The following is a 14,954-nucleotide window of genomic DNA, read 5'->3' as shown; positions in this document are numbered from 1 at the left end:
GAACAGCTGATGACATTATCTATTGATACTGCAACTATAATAATAATAATGTTTGCCAACGAGGCACCCAAACAGTTACCTCCCTTGAATTAAACTCAAACTGATGACGACACATAACTTGGTCGAGCACATGGCCGAAATGGAAAGCAAGGAGTTAGAAGTTGTGGTGGGAACGTACGAGGAACTTATTCTTGGCTATCGTTTATCACTCGAACCTGATGTATGCATTTGTTTGGTCTATACGACTATACTGCTTGTCTCAATGCGACCTCGAGCGCTTTCTGTTCATGTCCAAATTCCACGTTATGAAGTCGTTTTGGGGTTTCTTGCTCCGCTGTTAAGCACTTGTTGATTCAATTCAGTGTTTTTACCTGATTGTAAATGTAATTATAATTCGAATCCTTTACATTGAAGTTCTACATTAATGTTAACTGAAAATGTAAACACTATCGCTACCGGAATAGCATAGCTATCTCGGACATAATTTAAGAGTCAAACTTTTAAGTGCATACCGTACTTGTGGAACAGACAAGGCGAGCATCCTCTGAGTTGAGCTTGGCTATATAACTTCTAATTTCTTCCAGTATGATGTCAAAACTATATATCCTTACCCTTTGAGCCCCTTTGAGTGTGAGTTATAATGTTAAGTTACATCAGCGGTATATCCGCCATATTGTGACATGCACACCTTTTGCAGATTCCCACAGTACTACCTGGACCTGTGGTTAGTCAGTCATGTGATATATTGTTTAATGGCATAAACTCACTATAGCTCAGTGATTACACTACAAGTGGCTAATGTTCGCATTTCTTTCTGACAATGCACACATTCCTTTTAGATTGTATATGTTGAGTAAAGATAATATTTCAGTCAAGTTCAGTGTACTTATGATCTGATACATAGTTTTTGCCAGGGCTGCAGTAAAACAATTTCCAGTCAGACATTTTGTTCCCAGCTCTTGAGATCTACAGTGGGTACCCTAGTAGGGTCGGGCAAATTTGTAAAATTTGGACCCAGCCCTACTAGAAATATTATGTTTAAAACAGTTAGATGGGTCCTCTGACCCTATATATGAGGTATATTTCTGAAAGTACTTTGTCATTTTCAGTTGAAGACTGGACAGGTGACACCTTGAAATTCAAATCAATCTAGTTGCTTGTTTATAGGGCATTCATTGCTCATAATTTGTCAAGGTGGTCCAGGCACAAAATGTGCTTATGAATCGCACTTTATAATTAACTCTTAAATATATTTTTCCTGCATAATAATATTTTCAGGCATGTTGCATTGCATAGAATAAAAATAAGTTTATTTTTTCAGAATCATGCATTCAGCCAGAGCTTCACAAACCATTCCCACAGTGGGTGCATCAAGGCACTGGCACTGTCCACAAAGGGTATTTTGGCTTCTGGGGGCACTGATGAAATGGTCCGTGTGTTTAACTTAAGGAAAGGAACAGAGATCGGTTCACTTGTACATCATTCAGGTAAAAAAATGACTGAAATTTGCATCATGAGTGCAAGAGTACTGATTGTGTATCATTGGACCCTGATAACCTGGATTGTTGCCAGTTCATCTGGACCAGACAATTGTTTCAGGTCCATCTGCTGCTCACTGCAGTGTAAAATTATATTCATTCACTCACAAAGTATAGGGACTGTAGCAGTGTGGGTACTAGGCCTGGGTATTGGGGTGCCCTTTTGATACAATATCTGATTTGTTGACACAGTATTTCTGGTGTTACATGCTCACGGTAACATCTTTGCGTATGGAAAACACATAAAAATTCATTGTATGCATGTGCTGGGTGCACTGCCTCTACACAACTGTATTTTAAAAATATGATGCTGTATTTATTAACTGATGGTGTTTGTAAAATAAATGTTAATTTATCTGATACACACAAGACTGTATTGGTTTATCGTATCAGCATCAACATGATCAAGAATCAATGTCTACTGATATATTGATCCACACCTAGTGGGTAACCTCAGGTGTGTTGATCTAGCTGGTTTAATCTTTTGTGATATAGCTTGAATCTTCCTGAGGCGATAAGGCACAAATAATTGTTTCTGGTTTCTACCCTAATCTGTAGCTGTCGTCACTACAGATCTTTTCTTGATGTTCTCGGGTTGCACTAGATCTTTCCATATTTTGTGCCACAACCGTAATGTGTTACACTTCACCATGTTTACTATTGATAAACCAATCATTATCTCCAAGACAAGACAAAGTTGGCCAACCAGGACAAGGCTAGTATGGGCATGTGGTGGCAGGTGTGTGTTTTATATGTCAGAGCTTGAGTTTTCACCAGTAATATCAGATAAGGAAAATTGTCCAGTATGTTAATTACAATTTTTGTTTGAAGGTACTATTACCTGGCTAGATTTCTACAAGAACTCCCACCTGTTCAGCACTTCAGAGGACCACAAAATGTGTCTGTGGAAGACATTCTCCTGGGAGTGTCTTCGAACATTCAAAGGTCACAAGTGAGTTCTTCCGAGCGTTTTCATTCAGATAGTATTGTTCCAAATATGTTATCTTCTGAAATTGTGTCCGACATACCAAAAGAACTTGACTGACTCATGTGTTCTCCACTGTTTTGTCTGCGTCGTGGGATCTGTGGCAGAGCAGGCCACCAGCTTCTCATGCTTGTAACTGGTAACAGATGTATAAAAAATGCTTTTTGGGGGAAATATTTGTTGCAGATTTGTCTTACTCGGATGGGGATCATGTATTTTTCAATGGGTACTTTACCGACTACGTGATCTAGTGGATAGACCTAGGGTGGTTCCATCCCCTGGCTGCGTCATACCAAAGAGACGTTGAGATCGTACTAGTCTTTACCGGGCCTGGTGTTCAGTGTTATGGGTATGAAAGGGACTGGCTGGCTTGCAGTCAGTATGTTATCTGAGTGGGTTATTCTTGTCAAAACTGTAGCATGGTAGCTCAGTGGGTTAGCACTATTAACTGGCAGTAGTACTGGACTAGTACGAAAACACGAATGCACTTGCATGTTACTGTATAACTCTTACAATAATCTTGAACTTGACATTAAACCCCATTCCTCCTCACCTTTTTGACTAGAATTGATTATCTACAGGCTGTTATGTTGTTCCTTACTGATCATGCTGATTAGTAAGCTCTTGCGTCGAACAGGATGCTGGGGAGCTTTTTATCCACAGGGTTGATAGAGGTTATCATGCGAGTTTGTTTGGGGATGGTAAATATCCTGCATTAGGAATAAACATTGTATTTAGTGAACCTTGGCGAGCTAAATACATAGTGTTTATTCATAATACAGGATATTTACCATCCCAAAACACACAAGCGTGATAACCTCTTTATCATATAATGTCATTCTTTAATTCTGTGCTTTCAAAATCGCTTTTCCTCTCACAAACATTACCGAAACATTGTGAGTTTTCCTGGAATGCGCGCATTAATATTTATTACGTCACAGGGTAAGTGATGTGTCATTCGGACAGTGACAGTAGCCAATATAGTTCCAACTGAAATCTGTTTCTTATACAGTGGCGAAGCAACATATACGCAAAACAACAATTGTTTTTAATTGCCTTTCACGGCACTCCATCGGTCTGTCCGCTAGAGTAATTGCCCTTTGTCAAAGGGAAGCTACTCTAACCCTGGTCTATGAGACGTCACGGCCACAGTCAGACGTTGTTGACAGTCGGTCTGTCCTGTCATAACGTTAAGAAGTGTAGTCAGATGTGCACACAGCGACAAAACGAAACAAGGTTACAATTCAGACATATTTCGGCCAAATTCAACTATTTAGATTTGTTGAGAAGGTTTCAAGCCGCAGAGGTCTACAAGCACAGATATGGCTACTGATCCTGCTTGGCTAGGCCTCATGCCCTCGCAAAATTGTTTCGAAATTTATATCTCCAAAGTTGCCCAAACTTATAAAATGCCTTAGATACGTCACAGTTAGACACTGATTTTCAGAATATTAGACTGTTCTTTTGATAATGATAGCAATTATCCCTGTAGTTTATCCAGATTCCCGATGGTTAATTCTGACTCGATCGCCGAATGACGAGGGCAACGCCATGTTTAATTATAAACCGTGAAAGTAGTCCCAACTTGACCTTAGATATTTGCATCTCTATCCTCATATGGCCCCAACGGATATTGTTTTTATCCGTTGGCTTTATCCTGCCGAGAAATCTACCCATTATATGATAAATGTGTGATATTGGTTCTCCCAAGCACCTACAACTTAATCTGAAACATGACACACCAAATTATAAGTGATATAGAAAGCCTTAAATTCAACTAGTCCTTGGGATGTCTGTAGGAATAGTGCCAGTTTAAATCCCTGGAAGTGATTGTTGAATGCGATTGTGGTTTCTGCTGTTCCCAGGGATGCAGTTAACTGTGTCGCTGTCCATCCCTCAGGCAAGCTGGCTCTGACAGTTGGGAAGGATCGCTCACTTCACACCTGGAATCTCGTCCGAGGAAGGTCAGCTTATATCACAAATATCAAACAAGGTTTGTTGTAAAAGATGTAGAGTGGTTTTTTTTGTGATACAGCTAGCACAGCTTGCAACTTAAGTCAAATGTTATATATTTTGGTCCAGTAAACTCAGATCACATCACTACCCATACTAAGACTAAAGTTTGTTGAAAATTTTGCAAAGATATTTGGCCTGGTAGATCAGAAATTGCTGGGCCTTATCCTACAAAGCGTAACTCCGACACTTTTATATATGCTTACAGCAGCCATTGTGCTGAGATTGTTTTGTGTAATGGAGCCTATTTCTTAAGCAGTAAAGTAATGGTACAGTTTGTTTACCTTAGGACCTTGTGTCAAGAACTCTAAATTGTGTTCATGTCAAATCTGCTGCTTTTGTTTGTCCTGAGTTATATTTTGAATGTTTTCTGATATACTTCTATTATTTCCATTCAATACATGATGTCACAAATTAGGTTAATTTTGTTTTTCAGCGGCTGATATAGTGTTATGGTCACCCGATGGAACAACTTTTCTCATTGTGTTCAGCAACAGAATTGACGTTTATAAGACCGAGGTATGTACATTCAGTTCTGTATTAGTCAAAACTTTGTGACAGGAACTAGAATTGAGTTGTCTCCCCATTACCTTCATATACTATTCTACATGTGATAGGGATGGTCTGAGTGTCCAAGTGGGGGATAAATCTGACTGGATGTCGTACCATTAGAATGTTATTTGGGCTGGACCGAACACATGTTAAACTTCATTTATGCTGTTGTCTCCTGACTTTCGTTAGAGTGTGAGCTAGTGTCCCTATCAGGAGTTGAGTAGAATTGTTCAGACTCGCACATTTAAGTGAACTTAGGACTTATTGTCATTTTTTGAGAGAAGTGAGGCCTGCATGCAACAAAGATTATCTCCTTCCCAATAAGTGTCTCAAAACAAACACCCACTGTTTGTACTATGTGACATCTATTGCGATATTGCAGAAATCTTCGTAAACTTGCTGTATGCTCCCATGTTTACTTCTGTTTATTATGACTTGAAATTAAGCTTGCCCATGCCCAAATTGCATCCTATTCGTACTCCAACATCTCTGAACATCCAGTCAGCATGATCCGACTTCTCTCCCGCCTCGAAACTCAGAATATCCCTATCAAATGTTTTGTGGTATATGTTGGTATCATGATCGTGTGTGTATAAACAAGTTCCTCAGATGTTTTGTATGAATTCATGAAAACATTCTGTTTGTCCTTCCAGACGTCCTCTGTTTATCACAGTGTCAGTGTAGACAGGCGGGTGAATGCTGTAGTGTTCCTACGGGTGAGTCATCTTTAGCTGTTGGATGGATCCCTGTGAAGATCAGGTTAAAATTAGCTTTCAGCAACCCATGCTTGTCATTAGAGTGGTCAGACTCGCTGACTTGCCTGACGCATGACTGTATTCCAAAAGTGTAGATCAGTGCTCATGATGTCAATCACTGGACTGTCTGGTTCAGACTCGATTGTTTGCAGCCTGACGTCATATAGCTGGAATATTGCTGAGTACAGCGTTAAACAAAGTGATTGGATGGAACAAATCTTCTGTGATTTCGGATAGAAATATTCGGGAACACCAATACATAACTCAATGGGCATAGTCACCTAACTGGTGTAAGTCAATATGTTGGAGCAATCAAGTATGCTGATCTTTGTGTTTGTTTTTTGTTTAACACCGCACTCAGCAATATTCCAGGTGTGTGAAGGCGGTCTGTAAATAATTGAGTCTGGACCAGACAATCCAGTGATTGTCATCATGAGCATTGATTCTCGCAATTGGGATACGATGACATGCATCAACCAAGTCAGCGAGCCTGACCACTCGATCCCATTAGTCGCCTCTTACGCTGATCTTTGTGAAGATGTACAATTGAAGCAGATCCACGTGAATGTTACCCTATCATTGAAGCAAAGAGCCTATTAACACTTGACTTCAAGGCATCTTGGTATATACACATGGTATCTTAATGATAGATGCCATGTATGAAACACGTGATGTCAGTAAGACACTTTAAGTAATTGACAATGCATGAACTTCCTATTCACTTACATGACCCCCATGGACTTTTCACAAAGGGATTACAAATTGAGCATGGTGCACCCTGTAGATGTTTGTGGCAGAATTAGTTCCCAGGTATTTTGTAACAAGAAATTTAGCTGCACTAACTAAGCCGGCGTTGGGTCTATATGTTGGGCACAGGGTGGTACACGGTGCATAGAGAAACACACAGTGGGTAAAAGACTTCTTGACAGATGATAGGTTGTCTTCACTGTTGTGGACATTCAAACTGTTACTTTGGTCATTTGAAACAATCCAGGTTCTGTTGGTTTTGTTGATAACATGTTGCCCTTCCTGTCCAGTAATGGCTCCCTGCGTAAAGTGTGTTTGTTGGACCTCCAATCATGTTAAACTTTGGTCTAGCTGCTAGGATATGGTAACCATGGTAACATGAAGAAAATAAGAAATATTTTCTGTTATCCAGGTAATACTTTCATTCGACGTCTTAATCCTATATAGGAGATAAATGAATAACCAGTATCACTTTTAACCTTCAACCAGATCACCATGACATGGCTAGACAGTGGATATTATACCCGGTAACCAAGACTTGTATGGAAGGACATGGATTCTTTTCCGATTCTCAGATCTCGGGCTTATTTCCTTTTTGTGGTAGATTTTTCTGTGACATGTCCACAAATGTAATGAAGTTTGATTTGTATGAATGTCCAAATCCTAAAGATTAAAGCTTAACTTTATAGATGGATGATCCCAGGCACAGGAAGAAAATGCTTACCTTGATATCACATCAGCATACCATGTGTCAATGAACCCATCACACACTTGACATTATGTAACAGTTGTAATTGTTCAATTCTACCAGGGTCGGTCGGGTAGCCTAGTGGTTAAAGCTTTTCATCACGCTGAAGACCCGGGTTCGATTCCCGACATGGGCACAATATGTGAAGCCCATTTCTGGTGTCCCCCGGCCGTGATATTGCTGGAATACTGCTAAAAGCGGCATGAAACCATTCTCACTCAATTATACAAAGAATTGGACAATCACGACATTTAACAGAAACACCATGACCAAAAACAAAATGATAATCATGATTGACAGGATTCCAGACAAAACATGCTGACCTTATCACAAATGATTCATTCGGTGATGTGAAAGTTACCTGCACTAACTAAGCCGGCGTTGTGTCTATATGTTGGGCACAGGGTGGTACACGGTGCACAGAGAAACACATAACGGATAAAAGACTTCTTGACAGATGATGGGTTGTCTTCTCTATTGTGGACAAAAAATAAAACAAAGTGTTTATTAACAATGTTTATTTACAAACATTGTAGCTACATCAGTGGTTTTCACTGCACAAGTTGAATGGCTTTCATGAAACAACAAATGACAAGAATGAAACTTACGGTCTCCCTTGATGACATCACATCTGGGCCATTACAATATAAGACCACAGTTATGAGGCTGGCCATTAGAGCAAAACACTGCCGACTGTCTTTCAGCCAAAATTGACTTTTGGTACATGTTCAAAGATACTATTAACATGGTTAATACATGGACCATCATTATTTGAGCTTATTGGACAGGAAGATACAATCCTTGCCTAAAAATTAGAGTGTCCATTTATGATGCTAAAAACCACTTTGATTCCCTCCATGGGTACAATGAGTGAAGGCCATTTTTATGTCTTCCAGCCTGCCAACAGAGCTCCAGATAAGCTTTTGGTGTTGTGGGTATTTTACCCATGCATTTTAAAATCATTGGGTATCAGTAATTCTATCTGGGTATTCAAATTTCTGTTACCCACTAGTTTTTACACATGTGGGTATTTAAGTTAAATATTTAAAAACACTATTCATCGAGTCCCTGCAAACTGGTGTCGTGTGGGTTCAAGAGCTTTATAGGACTCAAAAAATACCACGATACATCCACAAGAAAGTGTGAAGGCAAATGATCATGATGTAACTCTCATTGTGGGGTTTGGCAAGGTTGACGGAATGCCTGTTTATAATTTCAAAATAAGTTGCTGATTTGCTAATTGAATACGCAGGGTTACTTCACAATATTTTGATGATACACACAAGTTTTATTTTTGTAGCGTGTCTGTAATGTTCGTTGCGTATTTGATACGCTTGGATTTTAAAATACTGCATATTTCTGCATTTTTGATGCGTATTTTACGTAGATACGCAGCTTATCTGGAGCTCTGGCCAATATGTAGCTGGAATATTGCTAAAAGTAGCATAAAACCGTGCTCACTTATTTACTCAAAACAACACTTCAGCTACAGACTTTTTACTCCTTCATATTTAAAGAACTTATTCTTGACAATTCCTGTTTAAAACTTGCTGTCCTGTTCATCAATGATTCAGGATACCTGCACTAACTAAGCCGGCGTTGTGTCTATATGTTGGGCACAGGGTGGTACACGGTGCACAGAGAAACACACAACGGATAAAAGACTTCTGGACAGATGAAAGATCGTTATTACTGTTGTGGACAGAATCCTTGAGCAGTTATTTCCCAAAAAAACTATCTTGATCAGGTTGTCAAATCAAACTTTTCGCAGTTATTCTGTACCTTTTTTAGGACTGTCCTTGTCTTGAGGCCATAATTAATTTGTTACCGTAATTAGATTTTCATCTCCGCCTGCCTCGCAATCATATATCTGACCTTACATCAGTTTTTTTATCCTCATGCTGCTGCAGACAAAATTGCTGTTTGGGTGGGGTTGGGAGTGTGGGTGGTTGGGTGTGAGCGCAGCTACCAAATAGTCTTGCTTCAGAAATATATTAAGATATTAAGCTTCATAGACATACATGTCATATGACAAAAATAGTTTGATGATAATCTAATCATTAATTTGTGCCCTAAAGCAGCATTAGAATTTTGTTAAAATAATAGAACTTCATTAGCTATGTAAGCTAGTCGTCACAACCCATGATTCTGGGTCTTGATTGTTCCCTGGGCACCCGATGTTGGTCTAAAAGGATTTAGAGGAGCATCAGAAGATCCCAATATGTGACCTGGCAGATTGTTAGTCATATGAAAGTAGTGATTTGTTTAGCTACCTACATGATTGTACGTGTTTCAGTCGAACCTGATTGCATACGGAGGAGAGGGTGGGGACATCGTCGTCTACAACATCAAGGATGAGAAGGAGATGCAGCGTATCAACACCGACACCGTCAGGTACACGGAGATGCAGCATGAGACCGACAAGTTGTCATGTGATTTTCTTGTGGTGGCACATGCTCAGAGTAACAAAGCATCGATTTCCATGCAGTTTGTATTGCATGGTCACTTAGATGTATTTACACATGGGTTTATGGGGCTTACATGGACACACAGCCACTCGTCCCGTTAGTCCGAGACTACAGAAAATCTATCAGGATTAATTTTGTCCCGAAAATCTAGTTATTTTACAGAAACCACTAGCCTTAAATTAACTTCTGACGAGTTGGAAATGACTTATGGTGTCTCTCCCTTGGTTGATATGTTGAGGACTGTTATGTCTTGCCCCTATTTGCAATACAATGTTCTTAGATATCACTGTCTACTGGTAATATCATACTTGAGCTGTGTTCTGATGTTCACTGTGTTTAGCCTGTTTATCATGTCAAGTAGGGTAGTTCCTTGCCATAAACAGAAGAGGGTGATGATTCACACATTCAATTGTTAATGTACATCTGAAAGCCAAAAGGGACATTAGAGTATACTGTGTTTAACTCGTGTTCATTCCTATTGGTTTACTTTTCTATGTTTTTGTCATTGTACAGTGGGACCCTGAAGACTTAATTTCTTACACCGGTACTGAGCTCTGTACTCGTCTTGTTCTTGGGCATACAACTAATCTGTACATATTTTTTTTTCAACCACAGAGTTCGTGACCTGAAGAAAGTGAAAACCACTGACCAAGACTGCCCCCTGGTCCTGCTGTCAGCCTCCAGTTGTGGTCACATCAAAGCCTTCAGGGTCACCTTCTCACAGGTAAACACGGGCTTCAACTAACAACTTGGGAGAGTCAGTGGGGGCACAATTCACCCAGTCTAAGGTGACACAATTGGCTGGGCAGGGTTGAGTCCCTGAGATGTGCCACAATCCTTTGTTGGTTCAGATCCCAGATTTGCCCTGATTCTGAATATTGGTTTGTCAGCACCAAAGTTGTAAAAGTCACGTCACTTCATGTTTTAGTCTTTCCTCCAAAAGTAAGCTGACACTGATGTTACATCGTTATTGTTCAAAGCGACATTTCCCATCTTACTCACTTTTGTTCAGGTTTCATATGGGGGGGGGGGGCCACCTCTGTGGTCTAGTGGTAGAGTGTCCCCCCGGAGAGCGGAAGGTCTGGGGTTCGATCCCCAGCTGCGTCATACCAAAATATTTAGAAAAGTTTGTAGGCAGCACTAACTAAGCCGGCGTTGTGCCTATATGTTGGGCACAGGGTGGTACACGGTGCACAGAGAAACACACAACGGATAAAAGACTTCTGGACAGATGAAAGATAGTCTTCTCTATTGTGGACAAAGAGACTTGAAGTGGTTATTTTAAACATTGTACCTGTATATTGTCAACCAATAGTCATGGAGTGGTTTTCACTGCACGTGTTCAGAAGATGACAATGAAACTTGCAGCTTCCCTTGATGACATCATCTGGGTCATTACACTATAAGACCACAGTTGTGAGGGCTGCCATTAGAGCAAAACACTTTAAAATTTATCATTCTTCTAGCCAAATTTTTCTTTTGGCATTGTTTTCCGTAGATACTGTTAACATGGTTAATATATGGACCATCATTACGTGAGATTATTTGACATGAAGACACTTTACGGTACTTGCCAAAGAAGTTGTCTGCATAAAGGCCAGGGACTCCCTGGAATGTTGCTGAAAGTTGCGTAAAATCCTGTTCACTCACTCACAACTACTTAGGCTGCAGTCTTTTAGTCCTTCATATTACAAAAACAATTAATCATGATGTATTTCCGACTTGCTGCCCTATCCATCAATGATTCATGAAACCTGCACTAACTAAGCCGGCGTTGTGTCTATATGTTGGGCACAGGGTGGTACACGGTGCATAGAGAAACACACAGTGGGTAAAAGACTTCTGGACAGATGATAGGTTGTCTTCGCTGTTGTGAACAATGATTGTGTGAATTGGTCATCAACTACTTCCATTACTCACGTTCTGTGTTTCTGAGGCTATTGTGGAGAGTTGGGACACTTCCTGTGTTTATGCCTTGAGTTTGTAATTAGGTCATGCCAGATTTATGTGGAAGAGTTTCGGATGGACTTCGCAGTTAATGTCATACACCTTGAATATTATTTTATACACATGCATGGCTGCTGAAGTTCCTACCTATCCAGCTGGCAGTAGCCAAGTTCATGTGATGCATTCTGTCAAAATGTGCTCTTTCTGGCGAATAAGGTACTCTGAATTGAAATTAGATGGGACTGCCAGACTTAATATACTAGGGTAGTTGTGTAGGGCTGGGTAATTAGGCATCTCTCCATGGTCACGCTTGCACACAAAATAATAATCTTGATCATGGCCAATTTCTCCTCTGATGTAAATATGTACGGGTATGAAGCAAACTCTTAAAGTGGATATATTGATACAGTGTTGTGATTAGCCAAGATGTTTTGATGCTCGTGTCACTCACAGGATTGTCTGGTCCATACTTTATTATGTGTAGAACAGTCTATAAGGTGAATGGTGAATGCAGCTTGGAAAAGAGAAAGCAACAATGTCTAGCCTGATGATGCTGATGTACCCAATGTTTATGACTTGTACTGAGTCCTGTAAGGATCTGATAAGAATTGTTTCCTATTTACCTGTGAATGTCACAAAAGGCAACTGAATGGATCAGGTTGTCAGGCTTGGTTACTTTCATGTGAGGCCCGTGAAGATCTGGGGTAGAAAAGGTCTTCAGCAACCCATGCTTGCCATAAAAGGCGACTATGCTTGTCGTAAGAGGTTACTAATGGGATCGGGTGGTCAGACTCGCTGACTTGGTTGGTGCATGTCATCGATCCCATTTGCATGGATCGATGCTCATGATGTCAATCACTGGATTGTCTGGTCCAGACTCGATTACTTAGACCGCTGTCATATAGTTGAATATTGCTGAGTGCAGCGTTTAACAACAAACAAACTAAAAACCAAAAACTTGCATGAAATCGTAACCCTGTGTCCTGGGAAGGTCATAGTATCAATCTAGGCCAGGCTGGATTATTTACGATATTTTTAAGTTCAGCTCAAACAACAAACATTGTATTCTCGTATCTAGAACTTTGTATCCTTGTTTGTGCAGGATTCAGTGAGCGCTGATCTGATTGCCTCCCATGACACCAAGTTCCGTCTCACGTGCATGGCTGCAACGCAGATCAAGACAAAGGTGAAGGTCAAAACAGAAGAGGAAGATGTTGATGTTAAGACGGAGGACACTATTGACCTTGATGACAGCATCGAAATTAAGATAGAGAAGACCAGTGATGAAGAGGAAGAAGAGGAATGCAAGAAAACATCTGGTGACAATACTTCCGAACAAGACAGTGGCCATGAAGAGGACTCCTGTTCTGATTCCGATTCTTCCAGGGAAGAAAGGTCAAGGAAACAGTCAAGGTCATATCTCGAGTTTAAAAGGGCAAGAAAGATGAAACGGAAAATGGGTGCTGAGAAGTTGGAGGTGGAGGGAAGGAAGAAGAAAAAGCCAAAAGTGAAAGGTACATGATAGATAGCTGAGCTGTGGGGCAGCTTGGTCCAGACAGCATTGCACTAACTAAGCCGGCGTTGTACCTATTTGTTGGATACAGGGTGGTATACGGTGCATATAGAAACAAGAATTGGAAAGTTTGGCTGAATGAAAGATTTAGTCTTTTTTCGTTTCTTGACATTTTCTTCTTTCCTTAATTTACATGTTGATCTATATAGAAGTATAGAATATAAAACAATACAATAAGGAACACTAGAGTCTCTTAATTACAGAGTTACAGCTGAGAATGGGATTGCTTTGTAAATGTGTTCTGGGGTCTGCAAGAGATAGTTGTTCAGGCAATTTCAACTTAACTAAATTAGCCAGTCCTTATCCAAAGAAACCCATCTTTTTAGTTGAACTAAGATGTTGTACATGTCTGTTTCGACCTCAGGGATGTGAAATCTCTGTGGAATCGCGGAAAATCATGTTTTTAAAACAGTAGTCCTTGGGGAAAAAAACATCTTCAAAAATATGCCCCCAGACCCCCCTAGAGTTTTCCTCTTCTTTTTTTTTCCGGAAAACCTGCTCACATCCCTGAGACCTCCAAATCCTTGTTAAGAAATAATAATCTATTTTGAAATGTCATGATCTTTGCTCAAGTCCTATGCCTAAAATATATGTTAGAAATCTTTTCCTTTGCATTACCAAAAAGTATTTTCATTTCAGAGACTAAGCCTGACAGACGCAGCCCAAAGATTTTGAGAAAGAGCAAGAGAAAAAGCTGAAACCCTGAAACCCTGAAACCCATGAGGTTGAGTACGAACTTGATACTCTTAGGAGTATAGCAGACCTCCTAGGACTGATAATCCCAGGAAACCTGTAGACGTTGTCAGATGGTGAGGTCCCTCTGGAGGAATGTGGTGGCTAGACTTCTTTCTGGCTCAACACAGGTTATGTGTCATTCAGCACCCCATTGTTGTGATCGTTCTCCGATACCAACTTTGTTCTGTCCTGCTTCTCATGCAGTTGAGAACTCATGGCATTGGGATTGTGTGATGTAAGGGATTATTTGTGAATTAAAATGTGATACTATACCCTTATTAATGTTATTTATTAAACAATATAGACCAAAAGACGGACCTGACCTGACCGGACCACAGTAAAAAGCATGGTCACTGCTACTGCATTAAAACCAGGGCTGGGACGAGTCCAAATTTACTACCCGTGTACTCGACCCCCAATTTCCCAACCCTCCCGAGTTTGGACCGCCTCCGTGGTCTAGTGGTAGAGCGCCCGCCCGGAGAGTGGAAGGTACAGGGTTTGATCCCCGTCCGCGTCATATCAAAAGACATTAAAAGATGGTACTTGTTGTTACTCTGTCTGGCGCCCGGCATTAAGGGGCTAAAACAAGGACTGGTATCTCAGTGGGCTAGCACTATAAATCAGCACGCACGCACACACGTGCATGCACGCCGTTATATAAGTGCAATAATCTTGGATGTGACGTTAAACCCCATTTCACCTCACCTCTCGAGAGTTGGGAACAAAATGTCTGATTGGGAATTGTTTTACCGCAGCCCTGGCAAACACTATTTAGATATATGTATATATATATCAAATGATCAGATCATCGTACACTGAAATTGACTGAAGTTTTATCTTTCCTCAAACGTATACAAGTCAAAAGTAATGTGCGCATCGTCAGAAAGGAATGC

The 14,954-nt window shown here is 40.4% G+C and overlaps 1 protein-coding gene across 2 annotated transcripts; it reads left to right on the top strand.

Moving 5' to 3' along the window:
• Positions 1–69: 69 nt before the first annotated feature.
• LOC124138804 (p21-activated protein kinase-interacting protein 1-like) lies at positions 70–14,333 on the top strand. 2 transcript variants are annotated; one of them, XM_046505676.2, is made up of 10 exons: positions 70–220; positions 1,322–1,487; positions 2,370–2,490; positions 4,389–4,516; positions 4,973–5,055; positions 5,742–5,804; positions 9,635–9,732; positions 10,422–10,530; positions 12,856–13,267; positions 13,966–14,333. In XM_046505676.2, exons 1-10 carry the CDS (start codon positions 104–106, stop codon positions 14,022–14,024), a joined length of 1,356 nt encoding a protein of 451 aa, XP_046361632.2. In that variant the 5' UTR covers positions 70–103; the 3' UTR covers positions 14,025–14,333. The 2 variants fall into 2 exon arrangements, with proteins under 2 accessions (XP_046361632.2, XP_046361633.2); XM_046505677.2 differs by having other exon boundaries at positions 95–174.
• Positions 14,334–14,954: the final 621 nt, after the last annotated feature.

The sequence above is a fragment of the Haliotis rufescens genome, unplaced genomic scaffold (assembly GCF_023055435.1).
Source record: "Haliotis rufescens isolate VD_foot unplaced genomic scaffold, xgHalRufe1.0.p SCAF_2, whole genome shotgun sequence".
Lineage (NCBI taxonomy): Eukaryota > Metazoa > Mollusca > Gastropoda > Lepetellida > Haliotidae > Haliotis > Haliotis rufescens.
This window is presented reverse-complemented; position numbering and strand designations above follow the sequence as displayed.